General features: G+C 44.6%; 1 protein-coding gene across 2 annotated transcripts in view; it reads right to left on the bottom strand.

The window, feature by feature from the left end:
* The window catches only part of LOC107973146 (BOS complex subunit NOMO3-like), a 35908-nt gene extending 17025 nt beyond the window's left edge, over window positions 1-18883 (bottom strand). Inside the window, exons 1-7 of one of the 2 annotated variants that reach the window (XM_054668899.2) lie at window positions 18652-18883; window positions 14531-14620; window positions 11617-11662; window positions 8254-8354; window positions 6344-6450; window positions 4059-4131; window positions 451-603 (exon numbers count right to left, since the gene is read on the bottom strand). In XM_054668899.2, the coding sequence (XP_054524874.1) occupies window positions 451-603; window positions 4059-4131; window positions 6344-6450; window positions 8254-8354; window positions 11617-11662; window positions 14531-14620; window positions 18652-18816 (735 nt within the window). In that variant the 5' untranslated portion in view covers window positions 18817-18883. Of the gene's footprint in view, window positions 1-450; window positions 604-4058; window positions 4132-6343; window positions 6451-8253; window positions 8355-11616; window positions 11663-14530; window positions 14621-15113; window positions 15231-18651 lie in introns of those variants that run through there. The other variant, XM_054668900.2, reaches the window with a different exon arrangement.
* Between the last annotated feature and the right edge of the window lie 2940 nt (window positions 18884-21823).

Consider the following 21823-nt stretch of genomic DNA (forward strand, 5'->3'; position numbering starts at 1 on the left):
TGATATTCTTGAATTTTTTTTTTTTTTTTTTTGAGACAGTCTCACTCTGTCACCCAGGCTGGAGTGCAGTGGCGTGATCTCGGCTCACTGCAACCTCCACCTCCTGGGTTCAAGCGATTCTACTGCCTCAGCCTCCCACGCAGCCGGGACTACAGGCACGTGCCAACATGCCCGGCTAATGTTTTTGTATTTTTAGTAGAGACGGGGTTTCATAATGTTGGCCAGGCTGGTCTAAAACTCCTGAGCTCAAGTGATCCACCCACCTTGGCCTCCCTAAGTACTGGGATTGCAGGCATGAGCTACCACACCTGGCCTGAGACAGACGATATTCTTAAGTGTTAAAATTATAAATCAACTCAGACCTGCATTTCTTACAACAGTACGTTCTGGGCTATACTCCCCCACCCTCCTACCCCTCACACCATCTCTTTTGTTCTTTTCTTTGCTTACCTCTTTAGTTACTAAAGAAGAAAAGAGAAGAAACTTCACCCCTTTCATGGGCTCCCCATCACTTCGGACAGAGCCAGACACATTGTAGCCAGCAACTATGAGGGGACTGGCCGCATTGGCATTGGAGTTGGTTACACGCACTGTGGTGCTTGTCTGTAACAGAAAAAGATTTTAACCTGTAAAAAAATAAACACTTGCAAAGTGCCTAACAACAGGAGGACACGCTGAAGCTAAAATATTAACTGGGAAACGTAATCTATAAAATTGCTTATTCAGTATGATCACTTCTTTTTTTGAGACGGAGTCTCAGTATGTCGCACAGGCTTGAGTGCAATGGCGCAACCTCGGCTCACTGCAACCTCTGCCTCCTGGGTTCAAGAGATTCTCCTGCCTCAGCCTCCCAAGTAGCGGGGATTACAAGCGCTCGCCACCACACCCGGCTAATTTTTGTATTTTTAGTAGAGACAGGGTTTCACCATGTTCGCCAGGCTGGTCTCGAACTCCTGACCTCAGGTGATCCACCCGCCTCAGCCTCCCAAAGTGCTGGGATTACAGGTGTGAGCCACCGTGTCTGGCTTATCATTATTTTTTAATGCCCAAAATGAAGTGAAAGGAAATGTGGCAAAATGTAAACAATAATGATTTTGTCTATATGGTGCTATTTTACTTGTATACTTTTCCAGCTTCCAAAATTTGTTTCCACTGCTTTATATTCCTCTTTATGTTCCAATTTTTTTAATGAGCATATTTTGCCTTTTTTTCTATTTTTAATGATATATAGTGTTAACTGAAGATCAGCCTAAAGCTGCCTCCTTACATATTTTAAGTTTGGCCTAAAGGTTTCTCTGTACGTGTTGCCAAGTCTCAGCCAATTCAAGCAGCCACCCTTCAACTACTCACAGGCAGCCAACTGTTCAAACCATGTGCAAATAAGACAAACGTCCAGCTGTAACCAATCCAACTGTTTCTGTACCTCACTTCCACTTTCTGTCCGTCACTTTCTTTTTCTGTCCATAAACCCTTTCCAATCATGCAACAGTGCCACAGTCGCTGTAAACCTATTCTGGCTCAGGGGGCTGCCCAATTGACAAATTGTTCTATGCTCAATTAAACTCTGTTTAATTTGCCTTAAGTTGTTCTTTTCACAATATGTGTATATTTTTAAACATTTTTGTTAAGGTACAATAAACACAGAGAAAAGTGTACAGATTCTAAGCACACAGCACAGGGCTTGTCACAAATTGGGCACTGGTTACCCAACAGAATAGCACCAGCAAGCCAGAAGTGCCCTCACACTTGCTTCCGGTCACTAACACCCCAGGAGGATAAACATTATCCTGACTTCTAACAACATGCTTTACTTGAAAATCCCAATCTCATATTAATAAACTCAGATTCTTCTATGCAGACAATTAACATACAATGTAAACCTTAAAATCTCTTCTATTTATAAATGTGTAAGCTCTTTCATTTCGAATAAATTTTTTTTTTTTTTTTTTTGAGATGGAGTCTCACTCTGTCACCCAAGCTGAAGTGCAGTGGTGCAATCTTGGCTCACTGCTACCTCCACCTCCCAGGTTCAAGCGATTCTCCTGCCTCAGCCTCCCGAGTAGCTGGGATTACAGGTGTATGCCACCATTCCTGGCTAATTTTTTTCTATTTTTAGTAGAGATGCGGTTTCACCATGTTGGCCAGGTTGGTCTCGAGCTCCTGACCTCATGTGATCCACCCACCTCAGCCTCCCAAAATGCTGGAATTACAGCATGAGCAACTGCACCCAGCCTCAAATAAAATATTTTTAAATGTTGCTGCAGAAGAGAAAAACCCCCAAAACCAAAAGTCATAAACAGTAAGAAGAGACATCTAGGTGTGAAACTATCATCAATTATAAGTGCGTAAAACCTACAGAGTAAAAATAATAATAAAACATATAGAGTAGAAGCTGAAATACTGATTCCAATGCTTCTTTAGCAAAAATGAGATACAGCTTCAATACTAACACACAAGCTAACATGTCAAGATGTCCCTTAAGTCTTATTTTAATTTGGTCTTTCACGGCTATTACAGAACCTCACCTACTAGGTGGAGTTCCTTTTTTGATCTTTGACTATAAACTATTTCAGTCAAACAAAAAAAGATATGCTAAAGAACACTTACATACCTTCTAACCAGCTAAACAAATTTTAAAAAATACAATTCAAGATGCTGGCATACCCCAAAGTCCCCCTCCTCCCTCTTTCTCTAGAAGTCAGTATCATTTTGAACAGTGTCTGCTATTCCCATACATGTCTTCATAATTTTTCTACATAAGACCGTATCCTCCCTGTCCCTACTAAAAATACAAAAATTAACTGGGCATGGTGGCAGGTGCCTGTAACCCCAGCTACTCAGGAGGCTGAGGCAGGAGAATCACTTGAACCCAAGAGGCGGAGGTTGCAATGAGCTGAGATCGCGCCATTGCACTCCAGCCTGGGCAACAAGAGCAAGACTTCATCTCAAAAAAAAAGACTGTATCCTTAGCTAGGGGCAGTGGCACATGCCTGCAGTTCCAGATCCCTGGGAGGCCAAGGTGGAAGGATCGCTTAAGGCCAGGAACCAGAGGCCGCAATGAGCCATGAATATGTCACTGTACTCTAGCCTGGGCAACAGAGCAAGACCCTCTTGCAAAAAAAAAAAAAAGACTGTATCTGGCTGAGTGCACTGGTTTCTACCTGTAATCCCACCACTTTGAGAGCCCGGGGCTGGTGGATCATTTGAGGCTAGGAGTTCGAGACCAGCCTCGCCAACATGGCAAAATCCCATATATACTAAAAATACAAAAATTAGCTGGGCGTGGTGGCACATCCCTGTAATTCAGCTGCTCAGGAGACTGAAGCCGGAGACTCGCTTGGACACAGAAGGCCAAGGTTGCAATAAGCCAAGATCACGCCACTGCACTCCAGTCTTGACAACAGAGCGAGACTCCGTCTTTAAAAAAAAAAAAAAAAAAAAAGACTGTATCCATAAATGATTATCACAAGTATTTAAAATCATATTTCCTTCAACTCTGTTTTTAAATGTAGTTACATTAATATATGTAGCTCTGGTTCATTCATTACTGCTGACATACAGCAGCCTATTGTATGATGGAACCTCAATCCATTCTTCTCTTAAAAGGCATTTATGTTGTTTACAATATTTTGCTATTACAAACAAAGCTGCAATAAACATTCTCATACATTCTCCTTGGTCACGCGTACCACAGTTTCTAGAATGTTTAGTATATTTACAGATTTCTGTTTCAGGCTGAAAAAAGAACAACAAATCAATCTCGTCAGGGCCTTCTGTTGTTGATTTAGTTTAAAATAGCTATAGTTAATAAAACAGATCTATTTCACAGCAGGAAGACAACACTGTCACCTAAAACTGAAACTAACACAAGCAACATCTGCTACAGTGAGGAGTTACACCTTATAAATAACTACCAAACTAAACAACAGCACCATTGGTTCTTCATCTGGTCCTGGAGAAACCATAAATTCTTTTCATATCCTAAATTGAAAAGCCCTACATCTGTCCCAAGACCAGCATATTATTGGCATGGCTATAGACGTAGCTGTCACACTCACCTCTTTCAACGCCCAGGTTGGATGAGTTGCGAGGATTTCATAATCTCCAGGCAGAACTTTAAAAAATGCAAACCTAAGACATAAAAAATAACCATTTAACTTTCTCCAAACAACCCAAGTATTTCTAATTCTATGACGAATGTTGGCAGCACAAGAAAACAATGTTGGAATTATCGCAAACTTCCATTAGCTTGTTAAATGAGCATGAATGAAATTCAATCCTTCACTGTACAAATCTGCATAAAAGAGCGCTTATTGAGCACTTACTGTGTGCCAAGAGGGGTGCTCCATGTGCTGATCGGAAAGAGGAGTGCTTACGTCTCCCTTAATCTCAAGGATTTCTGGCATAAAACCAATCCTTGTAGCACAGCAGGGACCAGTCGCAGAACATTCGACTGGGTTTGACAGAGGTGACAGGCATGACAAGGAGAAGGGGACAGAAGTGTCCAAGGAAACACATGGGAAGGGAGAAGTGGGGTGAAAAAGAACAGAACAGATGCACAGGCTGAGGGGGACGCTGACCCAAGATGATGCAAATGACACAGGGCAGGGTAAACTATCACAAGCTTTGAATCCCAGAAAAAAGGCTTTAGAGAAACACAGGTAAGTCATTCTGGGTTTTTGCACAAAGCAACTGAGATAAGAAACCAGCAGCTGATGAAAATTACTCTACTAGCCATAGACAGACTAACACCAGAGTGAGCCGAGCTAAAGCTGGAAATGCTGCTGCCAGTATACTAACATGTTTATCCCTTCAAATTTGTAAGGCAACTGACAAATGAGGAGGCTAAGCCCAGTGAAATGAACTAGAAAATGCTTTTGATTTCTTCTGTGGTATTTTATTGTATCAAATCTTGTCTGCAATAACTGGATAGGGCTTGGAAATCACATTACTACAAGTATTGGTAAGATGGAGCTTCTATTTCATTTTCATAATAGCCCAGTGCTACATGTTTCATTGTTTCAGTTAGTGCAGATGAAAGGTATTCAGAAGGCTCAAGACACTATTTTTTTCTAGTAAGGTCAACACCAAATTACTAGCCCAGAAAAAAAATTACAGCTCCATATTCCTGCTACACACCAGGGCTGGAGAGGCACCAGTCAAGCAGAAGTAAATGTTATTTCAAAAATGAAAACTAGTTTCAACAATAATAACTTTAAAATTGAATAACTTACTGACAGACTCATTATAAACTTCTATTTTGCAATTTACTCAGTTTGTATGTTAACGGAGTTAGTAATGATTTGAACGCTTTTGGAATTATCAGTTTGAACTATTCTGGTATTAATCTTGGCATATCTGTTAACATTTACAACTCAACTATATACATCCATTAAATAAATGCTTTAAATCTGACTCAGCAAGGTCAGCTAGGCATCTGTTCCAACTACAAAGCAGTTTTGCTATAATAATGATAATGATTTTTTCTAATCATAACTGAGCTAACCTATTTGAGCTAATATGCCAGGCAGCTTGAAGTAATAATATTAATTTCATCTTTCCAGTACCTTAGGAGATAGGTTCCACAATTATCTTCATTTACAAAAGAGGAAACTGAGGCACAGAGGGGTTAAGGAACTTGCCCTAGGTCAACCAGCCAGCAAATGGGGGAGCTGGGATTCAAGCCCAGGCTGGCAGGCTCCACAGCCAGGCTGAGCTGCTAAATGAAGACCCACTAAGCCCCAGGCCTTGAAGCAGGTGCTTTATGGGTATTAACTCTTTTTTTGTTTGTTTCAGACAGGGTCTTGCTCTGCTGCCGAGGCTGGAGCACAGTGGCACATGATCACGGCTCCCTGCAGCCTCAACCTTCCAGGCTCAAGCAATCCTCCCGCCTCAGCCTCCCGAGTAGCTGCGACCACAGGAGCATGCCACCACACCCAGCTAATTGTTTTCCCCCGTGGGACTCTACTTGATATAATTTTTAAAATTATTTGTGGAGATTGAGTCTCCCTATGTTGTCCAGGCTGGTCTCGAACTCCTGAACTCAAGTGATCCTCCCATCCTGGCCTCCCGAAGTGCTGGCATTATAGGCGCAAGCCAATATGCCTGGCCAGTATGAACTCATATTTAATCATCCCATCAGTGCTAGGCAAGATGGGTCAAATGGATTCCATTTCACATGTGGGGAACTCAGCACTCTGAGGGGCATGAACTCACCCAAAGTTAAGAGGCTGAATCAGGATCTGAACCCAGAACTCCCTGAATCCTAACTCCCAAACCCAGCTCCATGACCCCTGTCAGAGCCCGGCTCTAAGGCAACACTAAGAGACAGGACGCTACTCACTTTCCGCCAGGCCGTGTAACTGTGGACTGGATCTTTGCTTCGGTCCCAGTGTTTCTCAGAGACACCTGAACTCCCGCAGGACCCAGGGGCTGCCCTTTGCTGAGGACCTGCATGGAGAAGAAAGTTAGGGCCCACCCAGCAAAGCACCCTCCTCTCAAAGCACTGGCAGCCCTGCTTACAACTCCCAGGTGGAGCCAGGAACCCTCTTTGGGTCAAGAATCCCATTGAAAAGATGATATAAATCATGGATATGTTTCCTGGGGATGAGGTAGGAGAGGGAACAGTAACAGTAAAATAAGACTCTATTTCAATGAATCTAAGACATCATCAGTTATAGATTCACCATTATTGGTCTGGGTGGGTGTGGTGGCTCACGCCTGTAATCCCAGCACTTTGGGAGGCTGAGGCAGGCAGACCACTTGAGGTCAGGAGTTTGAGACCAGCCTGGCCAACATGGTGAAACCCTCTCTCTACTAAAAATACAAAAATTAGCTGAACGTCACGGCACATGCTTGTAATCCCAGCTACTCCTGAGGCTGAGGCAGGAGAATCACTTGAACCCAGGAGGCAGAGGTTGCAGTAAGCTGCAATCGTGCCACTGCACTCCAGCCTGGGTGACAGAGGGAGACTCCATCTCAAAAAAAAAAAAAAAAAAAAAGTAAATATACATAAAAATAAAAATATAAAAATTAGCTGGGTCAGGTGGCACACACCTGTAATCCCAGCTACTGGGGAGGCTGAGGCAGGAGAATTGCTCAAACCCAGGAGGTGGAGGTTGTGGTGAGAGAGACTGTGCTACTGCACTCCACCTTAGGCCACAGAGCGAGACTCTGTCTCAAAAAAATAAATAAATAAAAATAAAAATAAAAAAAGATTCACCATTATTTTGCAAACCATCGATAAAGAAAAAACTACCCAAGATCCCCATCTCTAACAAGAAGCCCACACATACAGCTGGGATGGCAGGGCCTCCCCCTCACCGCAAAGGTAGAGGAGAAAGAAGCCCATCATGAAGAGAAGGACAGGAAGGAAGGAAGCACATCTCAACCTCAGGCACAGGGCGGGTGGAGGAAAAATGACTCTCCCCTGAGAATCTGAATCGCGGGAGCTGGAGCACACACCCGTTAGGACTCTAAATTCACACCACCATGGCGGTCCAAAAAAATCTCAGAACTTAAATGATGGGAATCCTCCTAGGTAAGTGTCAGAAGCAGATGCACGCTCTCTCTGGGAGAAGCTGACTTCAATTCACCCACAGGGACAGCAAGATGCCACAAGGCTTAGAGAGTGCGTCCTTCCAATTCGGCATCCCTGTAAAAGGCCATCCCTGACATAAACACTAACAGCGGCTGGGTGCACAGCGTACACCTCTAATCCCAGCACTATGGGAGGTGGAGGCAGGCAGATCACCTGAGGTCAGGAGTTTGAGACCAGCCTGGCCAACACAGCAAAAGCCCATCTCTACTGAAAATACAAAAATTAGCCAGGCATGGTGGCACACACTTGTAATCCTAGCTACTCGGGAGGGTGAAGGAGCGGGAGGGTGAGGCAGGAGAATCACTTGAACCTGGGAGGTGGAGGCTGCAGTGAGTCAAGATTGCACCACTGCACTCCAGCCTGGGCAATAGAGCAAGACCCTGTCTCAAAATAAAAAATAAAAAAATAAAAACACCAACAGCCTATGCTCTGGGAGCAGAGGGGATGACCAGCAACCTCAATCTCACTCCTAAATACACCTGCTGCGTTCTACACAGGATGAAGTACAGAGTTCACAGGCTCCCTTGCCACTTATCCATGGGTCCCCTGTGGGATCAAAGTCCCCAGGTTAAAGTATCCTGCATTTTTTTAAAAAAGGATTTAGTATACATTATAGAGTGAACAGGAAAAATAATCAAGTTCCAAAGACAAACCTTGCCATTCACAGAGAACCCAGTGAAGACAAAGTTGATGTCTCCGCCCTTTGTGCAGATGTCACTGACTCCATCCACATGGAGTTCCACGGTCGTCGGCTCTGAGGAACGAAGCAGGGGAGGAAACGGGGGCACAAGACACAAAGGCAAGCTTAGTTTTGGGGTACAGTGAACCTAAGTAGAACGTATTTTTATTATTCAGATTTCATTTTACTTTTGAACACTTAATACACTCGTGTGTTTCCAAATCCAAAGGTACAAAAAAGTATTCTGGGAAAAGTCTCCCTCTCACCCCTATCCCCCTAGCCTCCTGGTTTCCTGCCCCAGAGGGAATTCGTGTTTAGAGTATAAAATAATTTTACAATGCCTTTCAGCTAAGTTATATCTCAGAGTTCCAGTGAAAATTCAGTGAGCACCAAATAATTTTATTTCCTGAATGCTCATCACCGACCAGGCACTGAGCTGAGTGCCTTTAATCCTCACAATTATCTTAAGAGACAGGCAGTAATAGCTGCAATTTACTGAGGGGTAAATTAAGGCACAGAAAGGTTAAAGGAGCTCCCAAGATCACAGAGCTTCTGAGTGACAGAGCCCCAATTCGACCCTAAAAGTCTGGCTCTGGATCTGTTCTCTGACCAAGGACATGAGCTCAGCCATGTTAAACCAGGAACACAAACTCCAGGGCCACAGGGGCCTCATGGGTTCGAAGTAAGCGGAGCATCCTCAGGGGGACTGTGGCAAATTGAAAGGAGACAACTGCCACTCAAGTCTGCCAACCACTACCATGCTTTGCCAGAGCTTCCAACTTCTCCGAAAAACTGGAAATCTGGATTTTATATACCATCTCTTGATTTTTCAATATCAGCAATTAACTCCATTTTTTAACTGAAGAGTTCATCATAATAGGGGTTAAGGTTGAGTTTTTGAAAGGTTAGGAAGAATATGGAGTAATGAGTAGAGGAAAAAATGGAAAACCATGAGATGAGATTTTCAGTTAAGATGAATTACACACGTGCTTGCACGCGTACATGCATGCGCGCCCACACACACACACACAAAGACTCCAATAAAAAATGGGCAAAAGACTTGAACAGGAATCTTACAAAAATAGCTAGCCCATGGCAAATAAACATAAACATATGAAAAAGTGTGCAACCTCATTGGCCATCAGTGGAATGTAAATCAAGGCCACAGTGAGATAATACCACACCCCTACCAGAAGGGCTAAAATTAAAAAAAACTGACGATACCAAGTGTAGGTTAGGATGTGGAGCAATGGAAACCCTTGTACACTGCTGGGAGAACACAAACTGGTGCATCCACTTTGGATGTTTGCAAACACCTAAAGCTGAGCATGTATCAGCTCTATGGCTCAGCAACTTTACTCCTGTGATATACTCAGCAAAAATGCAGACACACATGTATCAAAATATACATACAAGAATGTTCACAGGAGCACTACTCTTAGTGGCCAAAATCGGTAAGCAACTCAAATGGCCATCAACAGTAGAAGAGATCACTGATACAAAATATGAATATAAAATATAAATATAGGCCAGGCGTGGTGGCTCTTGCCTATAATCCCAACACTTTGGGAGGCCAAAGCGGGCAGATCACTTCAGGTCAGGAGTTCGAGACCAGCCTGGGTCAACATGATGAAACCCCATCTCTACTAAAAATACAAAAATTAGCTGGGTGTGGTGGTGCACACCTGTAATCTCATCTACTGAGGAGGCTGAGGCACAAGAATTGCTTGAACCCGGGCAGAAGTTGCAGTGAACCGAGATCACACTCCAGCCTGGGCAGCAGAGCGAGACTCAGTCTCAAAAAAAAGAAAAAAAGAAAATAAAATATTAATATTTTATAAAATATAAATAATTTTATATTTATGCATCAGAATTCTGAACAGCAAAGAGAATGAACTAAAGCTACAAATGATACAGATAAAGTTCATAATGTTGAGTGAAAGAAACCAGATATTAAAAAGTTCCCTGCATGATAGCATTTGTATAAAGTTCAAAACGACCAAATGGATCTCTCATTTGTAGAAGGTCAGGGTGGTGGTCACCTGGAGGGTGGGGTGGGATGGCTAATGAGCACCCAGGATGGGGACTTCTGGGGTGCTGGTGAAGTGCTATCTTGTCATCTGGACGGTGGATACATGGGTGTGTTCACTTAGTGAAAATTCATCCAAGGCACTTTTCTGAAAGCATAATTCAATTAAAAAGCTTATCAACAGCACCAGTTGGGGGTAGGGTGGGGGGTGGCAAACACAACACTCCTCCAGGCCACCAATCTGGACTTCTGCTTTGGCCATGAGCAGGGCTACATTCCTCTCCAGCTTTCTGGAACGTACCAGCCAGGCACCCCCCGCCCTATCCCTGACTACAAACTGATAAAAGAGCTGCTCTCACAGAGCCAAATTAGCTGTCAGCTGCCTGGGCCTCATTTTAGCCTTGGTGATGGCAGGTGCTAAATTCTTCCTTGTCTAATGCACGAGCAAGCCTGATATCAACAACGGTGATCCCTACTCCTCTCCCCAAGCCATGGACTGGGGTCACCCACACCTGCTCTACTGAAACATCAAGAGTCTCTCCTCTTCAAAAATGTAAACTACATCAAAACAGACCCTCTCTTCTGATCTCAACCCCATCCCCAACTCCCCAGCTATGCCTGAAGCCAGTTATATGAGGAAAGTTTGGAGCTTTTATTGGGATGTGTGCAGAAGGGCTGTTTTCGAATACTGAGTACTTGCTAATTACGTGCCAGCCACTATGAACACTCAGTATTGGTTTATTAATCCTCCAAGTACCCAGTGGGGCAGGGACTATAACTACCCTTGCTCGACAGTGAGGAGCCAGGCTGACACGGGGGAAGTAACTTGCCCAAAGGTATTTAACTGGTAAGGTTTAAGGCTGACAGTCTTCTCATCTCATGGGACATAAATCTGGATTTTTATGACAAATCTCACAATCTTTAAATGTTTCAATTAATTCCATAAAAAATTAAAAAACTGAGGGGGCTAAAAAAGAAGCCATCCTGGGACGGGAACCAAGTCCCCACTCTTGATTTCTATACTGTTCTACGGCCACGTAATGAGTGAAACTGCAAGGGAGGAGTTTCCAGAAAGGTAGAAGAAAAGATGTCTATTTTTCAAAGGTGACAGAAAGTCTTAAGGTAGATTAAGGTAAATCCGAACGAAACCAGAATGATGGGGGCAAGGAGGGGAGGAATACAAACCCTCTTCCATACTGGAAATGATCCTTAATATTTTAATAGTTTATGCACTCTGCTAGCCTAAATTAATATTCAGCATATCATCTAATCTTTTACAAAGAATGTCTAGTGATTCAGTTAACTTACCAAAACTCCACCCCAGAGGAGGCTCAATCTTCAGAATGAAATCCCCCTAAAAGGAAAAAAAGAAAATGTAATTTCAAGAAATGAGAATTGTGACTCTGGCTTAATTTAGTTTAGTGTTATCATTTAATCTGAAATTTTTTTACACCGGAAATGAAATTCTAAGAGTAAGCCTTGTTCTTCTACATGGTACTGAGCACTGATTCTCTTCAGAAGCTACAAGCTGAAGCTGAACACCAGAAGTTTTCATCTAAACAATCAGAAGACAGTGCTGAAGCCCATTCATGAGTTCTAAAGACACTAGGTTCAGCCACTCACTGTCTTTTAATACTAAACATACTATAATTCTATTAATTGAGTCTCCCATTAAGCCCTCACGTGCCTACAGTTGCACAAGTTAGCATGTATCTTCAGGAACTAAAGTCACCTCTTAAAACTAGATTTGGCCAGGCACAGTACCTCACACCTATAATCCCAACACTGTGGGAGGCCAAGGCAGGAGGGTCACTTGAGGCCAGGAGTTCAAGACCAGCCTAAGCAACATAGCAAGACCCCATCTGTACAAAAAATGTTCTTAAAAAATTAGCTGGGTGTGGTGGCAGGTGCCTACAGTCTTAGCTACTTAGGTGGAAGAGGCAGGAGGATCACTTGAGCCCAGGAGGTCAGTGCTGCAGTGAACCATAATTGTGCCACTGCACTCCAGCATGGGCAGCGGAGGGAGATCCTGTCTCTAAACAATACATTAACTCATTAATTCAATAAATAAAACTACATTTTACTTATCAACCCTGGTTTCTTTGTTTTTGTTTTTGTTTTTTTTGAGATGGAGCTTTGCTCTGTTGCCCAGGCTGGAGTGAAGTGGTGCGATCTTGGCTCACTGCAACCTCCCTCTCCTAGGTTCAAGCGATTCTCCTGCCTCAGCCTCCCAAGTAGCTGGGACTACAGGCATCCACATGACGCTCGGCTAATTTTTTTGTATTTTAGTAGAGATGGGGTTGCACCATGTTGCCCAGGCTGGTCTCACACTCCTGAGCTCAGGCGATCCACCTGCCTCAACCTCCCAAAGAGCTAGGATTACAGGCATGAGCTACCACATCCAGCCTCCTGGTTTCTTGAGACTGATACTGATACTATTTAAAAATTAATTAAATAGATTTCAGGACAGACCCAGCTAGTCCATCTCTAGAAATCAATCCTATGCATTCTGGATGAAGAGTTAAGTTCAAGAATATTTCCTGGTGTGTTATGTTAAAATTACTACTATTTTAAAATTGGGGAAAGTCTATATGTCCAAGTAGTTAAATAAATTACAGTTTGGGTTTGACTCTGACACACTATGCAGCGATTAAAAAGAAGTCAGTAGGCCGAGCATGGTGGCTCATGCCTGTAATCCCAGCACTCTGGGAGGCTGAGGTGGGCGGATCACCTGAGGTCAGGAGTTCAAAACCAGCCTGGCCAACATGGTGAAACACCATCTCTACTAAAAATACAAAAAAAATTAGCTGGGCATGGTGGTGGGTGCCTGTAATCCCAGCTACCTGGGAGGCTGAAGCAGAAGAATCACTGGAACCCAGGAGGCAGAGGTTGCAGTGAGCCGAGATCGCGCCACTGCACTCCAGCCTGGCTGACAGAGTGAGACTCTGTCTCAAAAAAAAAAAAAAAAGTCAGTAGATCTATCTATGCTAATGTTGAAAGCACGCAAGAGGAAAAAACCAAATGTCCCTCTGGTATTGAAAGCATTAACACAGGGGAAAAAATGAAACTGCAGAATAAATCCTATTGTTTGATTTCATTTGTATTAAAAAATGCATCAAAATCAAAACTATGTATATTGACTATTTTTGCAACTTCCTATGAATCTGTATTTCCAAATAAAAGGTTTATATGTGGGAGGATGGGATTGTATAGAGGTGTTTGTGGATACATATCTATGTGCATGTGTGCTTGTGTGTATTTGCATATATACATATGCATGTGTACCCGTGGATATCTGAATAACTATAAATAGAAAGCAATCTGTTAGGATGCACATCAAAATTTTATAAGAGGGCCAGAAACACTGGCTCACACCTGTAATCCCAGCACTTTGGGAGGCTGAGGCACGTGGTTCACTTGAGGTCAGGAGTTCGAGACCAGCCTGGCCAACATGGCAAAACCCCGTCACTACTAAAAACACAAAACATTAGCTGGGTGTAGTGGCAGGTGCCTGTAATCCCAGCTATTCGGGAGGCCGAGGAAGGAAAATGGCTTGAACCTAGCGGGTGGAGGTTGGAGTGAGCCAAGATCACGCCACTGCACTCCAGCCTGGGCGACCCAGCGAGACTCCATCTCAAAAGAAGGAAAAAAAAAAAAAAAAAAAAAAAAAAAAAAAAACCTTTATCAGATTATCAGAGGTTATCACTACAGAGGGAGGTAAAATTGGAGGGAAAAGGGTACAAATTTATTTCACATACTTCTAAAGACCTTGACTTTTTTTTTCACAAAGTTCATGCATTCATGTATTACTTATACAATTGTTTTAACAATACTTTAAGCTGCCTGCAAGTAACAGGTTCCATGAAATCAGAGTTTCTCAGCCCTGGCACTACTGACATCTGGGCTGTCGTAGGCAGCACTGTAGCGCATTTAGCTCCACGTCTGGCCACTACTCACTGGGTGACTGTAGCGCACAGCCACAGATGTCACAACAAAAACGTCTCTAGACATTGCCAAATGGCCCTAAACACAGAGAGAGCCACTGTATTCATCAAGGCAGTTTGTAAGTTGTCTCCCTCCAAATGTGGCTAGGATTACCATATTCCACTAATAATTTACAAAACAGATGAGCATTTGCTAGTGTAGGAAAGGGCATGGTTAGTGCAGCCTGGTGAGGCACACTAGTGACTTCCCATCATAAGTGACAAGCAGTCCCTCTTACCTTATCATACAAAGGGATCATAAAGTAACCATTATTAGGGGCACAGTCTGTCTGGTATTTCAAAGTCCCATGCTTGGTGTACAGCTTTATCTGGAAAGGAAGGAAGGAAAACAGAAATCATAACATTGCCTTTGGGAATTAACTACACATGTTACACTTGAATGCACTCAGTCAGTATACATTCACTGAGGACCTATTATATACCAGCTTTTAACACGGGGCATTACTGGGGACAGAGGGAAATCAACAAACTCTCTCCCAAATCATGTGACTCAATGTTTTTCAGATTAGAAACCACCTACAGCCTATTACAATGCCTTATTTTTCAATGCTTTTCTGTGTATTTTAGTGGCTGTCTCTAGGTAGCTCGTGTAAGTTTCTGGGTCTAAAACAAATTTGCAAACTTTGCCATTAGTAAGGTGCTTATTAACATGCAAATTCCTGGCTGGGCACGGTGGCTCATGCCAGTACTCCCAGCACTTCAGGAGGCTGAGGTGGGCAGATCACTTAAGGTCAGGAATTTGAGACCAGCCTGGCCAACAAGGTGAAACCCTGTCCCTACTAAAAATACAAAAAAAGTTACCCAGGCATGGTGGCAGGCACCGGTAGTCCCAGGTACTTGGGAGGCTGAGGCAGGAAAATTGTTTGAACTCAGGAGGTGGAGGTTGCAGTGAGCCAAGATCATGCCACAGCACTCCAGCCTGGGAGACAGAGCAAGACTCCGTCTCAATAATAATAATAATAAAATAAAATAAAGTAAAATAAATTGCAAATTCCTGGGGCCCACCTCTATTTCTCAACTAAAGGTCTGGAATGAGGGCCAGAAATCTTCCTTACTAACTCTGAATAATTTCAAATACTTGGAGCAACATTCATCTAGAAACTTAATTTTCTCATTACTTTCATTCTCCGAAGAAAAAGAGACTAAAAAGACATTTAATATCTGTCCTCTCTTCAAGGACTCTCTAAAACTCTTACATTCTGAGCATTACCAGACACGAAGTGTTAACCCAGTAAGATGCCCAAATGCCATCTGAGTCTTCCACGTGTTGCGTGGCCTTGGGCAAGCTCGTGTTCCGTTTCTTCAGGTGTAGACACAGAGCCACTCCTTTTCATGTGGTTGTACAGATTCACATCAACGCATATTAAGCACCTACTATAGAATATGGATTCAAAGAAAAATCAGTTTGCGGCCAGGCATGGTGGCTCATGCCTGCAATCCCAGCACTTTGGGAGGCCAAAGAAGGAGGATCACTTGAGCCCAGGAGACCAGCCTGGACAACACAGCCACACCTCATCCCTACTAGAAAAAAAATTAGCTAGGCATGATGGCACGTGCCTGTAGCCTCAGCTACTCAGGAGGCCGAGGCAGGAGGATTGCTTGAGGCCAGGAGTCAGAGGCTTTGGTGAGCTATGATGGTGCCACTGTACTCCAGCCTGAGCAACAGTGTGAGACCCTGCCTCAAAATAAAACAAAATAAAATAAGTAAAATGGAAAAAGCAGTTTGTATTACTATTTAATATCTCTCTCTGAAGAAAAAGGCAACACAGTGTAATACGTAGGGAACATACCGGGCTCAAGGAAAATTTCCTAAATGTACCTGCACAGCTCAACCACTCTGAGGCTCAGTTTCCATGTCGGTAAAAGGAAGCAGTTGGGTCTCATGCACCTAAAAGCCTCACCTCCAAAATGTTAATGCTCTATGACCATGAAACAAACCATGACTCGAGCTGCAATGAAACAGTCGAATCTTACCAGCTAAGAAGATGTACAAAGTGACTAACTCATAAAATGAACATTTGAACATTTGGGAAAGGACTCGTGTGAAATAAGGTTAAGCCTGTATGTAAAGTTCTCAGAGGTCAGTGACCACAGCTTCATTCCCCAGTGCCTGAGACAGTGTCTTGCTTACTCTAGGTACTCAGTGAATTTGCTACAGGTGACAAAGAGATTCAGATGCATGCATTTAAGGCAGGGACTGGAAATTCACCAGCCTAGACCGGTTAGGGAGGCAACATCAAGGGGCATTCATCCAAAAGGATTCAGATCACTACAAAACCCAAGCCAAGTGTGGCAGCCTAAAGATCGGCTGGTTTTCCAGAGAAATAAAGAACCCAGTTTTTAATGTGAAACCTGCTGATTGTTAAAGTATTAGCAACCAGTATAATTTTTTTTTTTAACAGTAAGGTCCCTGTTAGAAAACAAAATGTCAGTCTCATGAGAGTATGGAGTTTTGTCTGTTCTGTTCACTGTACTGCTATATCCACACTGGGGACAAGGCTTCAGTATGTGCCGGGGCTCAGTAAATAGTTGTTGACTCAATGAACACGATGTAAAAACACTCAGGATGGGACAAAGCTAGAGAAGAATGGCGGCAGTTGCATAGGAACACAAAAAAACACAATCAAGAAATAACCGTGAAATATCATGATTATTTCTACATCTTTCATAAAGTACAATCAGGACACAGGATGGCAATGTAATCTACGTCAAGATGGCCAGTATGAAATGTCTGATTTCAGAACCTGAATTACTTACGAAAGAACGAGTGTCCCACACCATCTGGACAGGCAGCTCTTGGGCTTAAGGAACACACTTCGAAATGGGTCACAAAACCTGTCCTCTGCTCTTAAGGTCACTATTAGTATGAGGGTGAGGGTGGAGGGGGGTGCCTGTCTTTTCCTTCCTTCCAGAACCCCTGGAAACTACAAGTTGCAAGAGGCCTTACCGGCCTCTTGCATTTCAGCTTCTGAAATGCCCTGTGCCGTCTACAGCCATACCACCCTGAACGTGTCCTGTCCCCAGTGCAGACCTAGGAGGTGGCATAGGCACCCAGAAACATGTACCCAGGAAATCCTAGGAGCCTTGCCGCTGCCAGTGGGTAGATTCATTCAATGCCTGACCTCTGACCTCTTCAGACTGAAAAAGCAGCAAACAAGGGGGCCTTGAAGAAGATCACGGATCCGCTTGTTTAAGAAATGTATCTGCTGGGTTCCACTCTTTCTCTCCCAACACCATCCTATAGGTACAAAAACTGAAACCTAGAGCAAGGGCAGGTCGCAGAGCTGGTGGGGTGTGGAACTGACTCCCTCCCCCTCCCCCAATCCTCAGCAGCCCGCTTTGCAGAACACAGAGCTTCACCCTTCACTGCCAGCCCTGGAACAGCTCAAAGGTGCTTTCAGACGATCTTTGGGGTCTTATTCCCCAATCCCTCTCTTTGGCATTTCCCAGCCTCTTCCTTCGTTTTCTCCTAAATTACCTCCGAGGCACCCGCTCTTTTCCTCTTCCTTGTCCTACCCCACCATAAATCCCCTCCCAAAAATGAGGCCCAGGCCTTGCTCTGGTCCCCTCCATCTACCGGGACAAATGACATTCTGCCCCTACCTCCATCCATCCCTTTCCTCTTTACGGGAACCTTTCTGGGTCATAATCCCACCGGGCTGATAAACATTTAACAGGACTTTACAACTTAATTAAAAAAAAAACACAGACACACACACAAAAAAACCTTCAGCACAAATCTCTAGGGTAATTCCATTAACTACTCATTAAGGCAATCAGGGCAGCTGGCAACTCTCCATTTTCAGAAGTGGAGGGGAGCCGGAGAAATAAAAAATAGCTTTCCGGCCCCAGGGTTGCCAATACTGATCTACTCTTTAAAATCATGCCGCGGGGTTTGGAGGAGCAGTGGATTAGAACTTCGGGGGGTTCTGGGATGTGGAGTTTGGGGGATAAGACATGTGGTCTCTAGGTTCTGGAATGTGGGTTTGGGGAAATCTGAGTTTCAGGGGGTCTGATTCGAGGAGATCTCAGGTCTAAGTTTTAAAGAAATGGAGTCTGGGCTCCAGGGAATTTAGGGTCTGGGTTTTGAGGATCTGGGGTCTGTGTTCCGGGGATCTGGAGTCCGGGTTTTGAAGAACCTGAGGTCTGGCACCCCCTCAGTCCTTAGACGACCCCATGATAAGAACCTCCGCTCCAGCGCGACCGGGGAGGGGCTGCAGGGAGCCCGCGGACAGCATAGCCTCGGAAGAGGTAAGGGCTCCAAGGACTCCACACCGCCCGGTGTCAGAGACGAGGCCAGCGCGGCCCAGAGAGGCTGAACCACCGGCCCGGCGCTCACCTCGATGAGCGAGTAGTTGACCTCCACGTCCGACCTGACGAAGCGACCGCAGCCCACCACGATGTCCTCCGAGCCGTGCGCCGGCCCCACGCCGCTCAGCAGCAGCACCACCGCGGCGGTGACCACCGCGGGCCCCAGCGGCCCCGCGCCCTGGCCCACCGGCATGGCCCGACCTCCCCCAGCTAGACCAACCGCCGGCAGCCGGGTCCCGCCCCTCACACTGCACGCTGCAGGCTCCTTCCTCCTCCTAGGCCGGCTGACAGCCCAGGCCCCGCCCCGCCCCGCCCCGCCCCGCCCCGCCCCGCCGCCGCCGCCGCCGCCGCCGCCAGCCGCCGCCGCGCACGCGCGCTTCGACCCCACGTTCACAGCCCCAAAGGAGAGAACTAAGGCGCATGCTCGGCAAGGAAACGAGACCATCTCTGCCCTCTAGAGGCCTGGAGGACTCCGCGCAACATCTTGCTGGTGCAACTCAAGGTGCATGCCTACAGGGAGAAGCTCCAAAGATGAATTCTACTTTAGAATTCACCATCACAGCTGGAAAGGACGGGAGATTTTGTTGGTGGAATTATCTAACAACTTTCTCAAACCTTTCTGACCCATATATTTCGCAGGTAAAATATATAATCTCACAAAAAGCTTTGGGGCCGGGTGTGTGGCTCACGCCTGTAATCCCAGCACTTTGGGAGGCTGAGGTGGGTGGATCGCTTGAGCCCAGGAGTTCGAGACCAGCCTGGGCAATATGGCGAAACCCCATCTCTACACACACACACACACACACACACACGCACACACACACACACACGAAAAACGCTTTAGGAATTTGTGTAAGCTGGTGTATTTTTCCATGATAAATGATCGATACTTTTTTAAGCGAAACGTGTTAATGTTAGCATATTAAAGAAAGTATGTAGGATTTATTTTAATCCTAGCTCTAATAACATATGCCTAGAAACAAATTATGATGAGTTTTCTTCCCCTAAGGAAGAAGTGCATGCAGTCAGTATACTTTGAATTAGCTCTGCAAGATGAAACATGATTTGCCTGAAAACAAGCTCAAATCCAGCATATTTTGTCCCGAGTGAATTCATATGTACACTGAATTTAACTACCAGTCACCACATCAAAATACACACCAAAGAGGCCGGGCACAGTGGCTCACGCCTGTAATCCCAGCACTTTGGGAGGCCGAGGCTGGCAGATCATGAGGTCACGAGATCGAGACCATCCTGGCTAATACGGTGAAACCCCGTCTCTACTAAAAATATAAAAAATTAGCCGGGCGTGGTGGCGGGCGCCTGTCGTACCAGGTACTCGGGAGGCTGAGGCAGGAGAATGGCGTGAACCTGGGAGGCGGAGCTTGCAGTGAGCCGAGATCGCACCCCTGCACTCCAGCCTGGGTGACAGAACAAGACTGTGTCTCAAAATAAAATAAAATAAAATAAAAACACCAAAAAATTGCTTTTCTAACCTAATATTAGGATTTCCTCCATTTTGTCCCAAAAAAAAAAAGCTAGTGCTTTATTTTGATAGGTTTATTTTGTTTCTAAATGACAAAGTAAGACTGAATTTCCCGCTGCAATTTGCCATTGTGGCTAAAACTTAAGCAATAAACAACTAAGAAGCACAGGTTCAAACTATACAGTAGTCAAACCTTCATGGGGGCAAGGAGGGAATGAAGGAAATGACACATTGACCTCAGGGTCATAATCATGAGTGCATCTGATTTCAGTTTCTCGTGCTGCCTTTTCACTCAAATACAGTAGACTCTCAACTATTCAGTGATAATGAGAAACCATTTAAATAATTCGTCTATTTATTGGGGTTTGTTATTTATAAGCACAATTGAAATAGATGCCTTTTATGCAAATCACCAGAGGATTGAAAACCACCAATTAGAAAGTGTTGGCCTATGGAAACCTCTCATCTTACAGAATGGGAAACTGAGGCCCAGAGAAGAAAAGGAAGTTGTCTAAGACTCGGCATGCAGCCATAGGTTTTCCCGGAGCTAGAGAGCAGGAATTGGGCCCAGAAGCTGTGGCATACTACTGAAATACGAAGATGTTGGGAGTCCGAGGTGGGCAGATCATTTGAGGTCAGGAGTTCGAGACCAACTTGGCCAACATGGCGAAACCCTGTCTCTACTAAAAATACAAAAATTAGCTAGGTGTGGTGGTGCATGCCTCTAATCCCAGCTACTCAGGAGGCTGAGGCAGGAGAATCACTTGAACCAGGGAGCCACAGGTTGCAGTGAGCTGAGGTCTTGCCACTGCACTCCAGCCTGGGTGACAGAGTGAGACTCCATCTCAAAAAAAAAAAAAAAAAAGCAGGAAGTGCGATCCCCAAGTTTTGTTCTGGACTCACCCCAATTGATTTCTGCTGTGTTCTTCTTGACTTTCTGACTATGTCCCTCAAATTCATCTTCAAATATAGAAAGAAATGAAGCACCAGGACTGTGACAATGCCAATTCATGGGGGTGGGACTGGGGAGTGGCTTGCAGAGAGAGGGATTTAGCTTCCCCATAATTTCCATCAGTTTCCACCAAAACCAACTCAGATAAGCAGACATGATTTACATGGAAACAGTAGACCTGCCACACTGAGCTTCATGACAAATCCTTGGGTTCTTTCTGTCCCGAAGCTTCCAGAAGACTCAGGCAGGGGGACAGCTGAAGGGGGCAGGGGAGGTGGTGCTCCCTGGGCCCAAGACTGGATTTAGAGTGGTACAAAAAGATCGGGGAAAACACGCTGTGTGGTCCCTGCAGAAGGCAAGAGTAGAAGATGAGGACAGGACCCCGAGAATTAGCAAGGCAGCATGGAGAGTGCAGAGGATTTTAATTCTTCTCCCAAACTGAGCACCTGTGCTTGTCTGTCTAAAAGAGCTGAATATTTCATTCCTATCTTGAAATGAGTACTTGCTCACTGCAACAACAAAGAAATTGGAAAAGAAAACTAGGATTCCCCAAAATCACTGTGTTACCACATTTCCATCTTTTTATCGATGCATTTATGCTAGTATGACATTGAGTCATTTCTAAGAAGTGGTGGCTGGGTCTTTGACACTTTGCTTTAAGACCCAAGAGAGAGCTGGGCATGGTGGCTCACACCTGTAATGGCAGCACTTTGGGAGGCCTAGGCAAGAGGATGGCTTGAGGCCAGGAGTTCCAAAGCAGCT

The sequence above is a fragment of the Pan troglodytes genome, chromosome 18 (genome assembly GCF_028858775.2).
Source record: "Pan troglodytes isolate AG18354 chromosome 18, NHGRI_mPanTro3-v2.0_pri, whole genome shotgun sequence".
NCBI lineage: Eukaryota > Metazoa > Chordata > Mammalia > Primates > Hominidae > Pan > Pan troglodytes.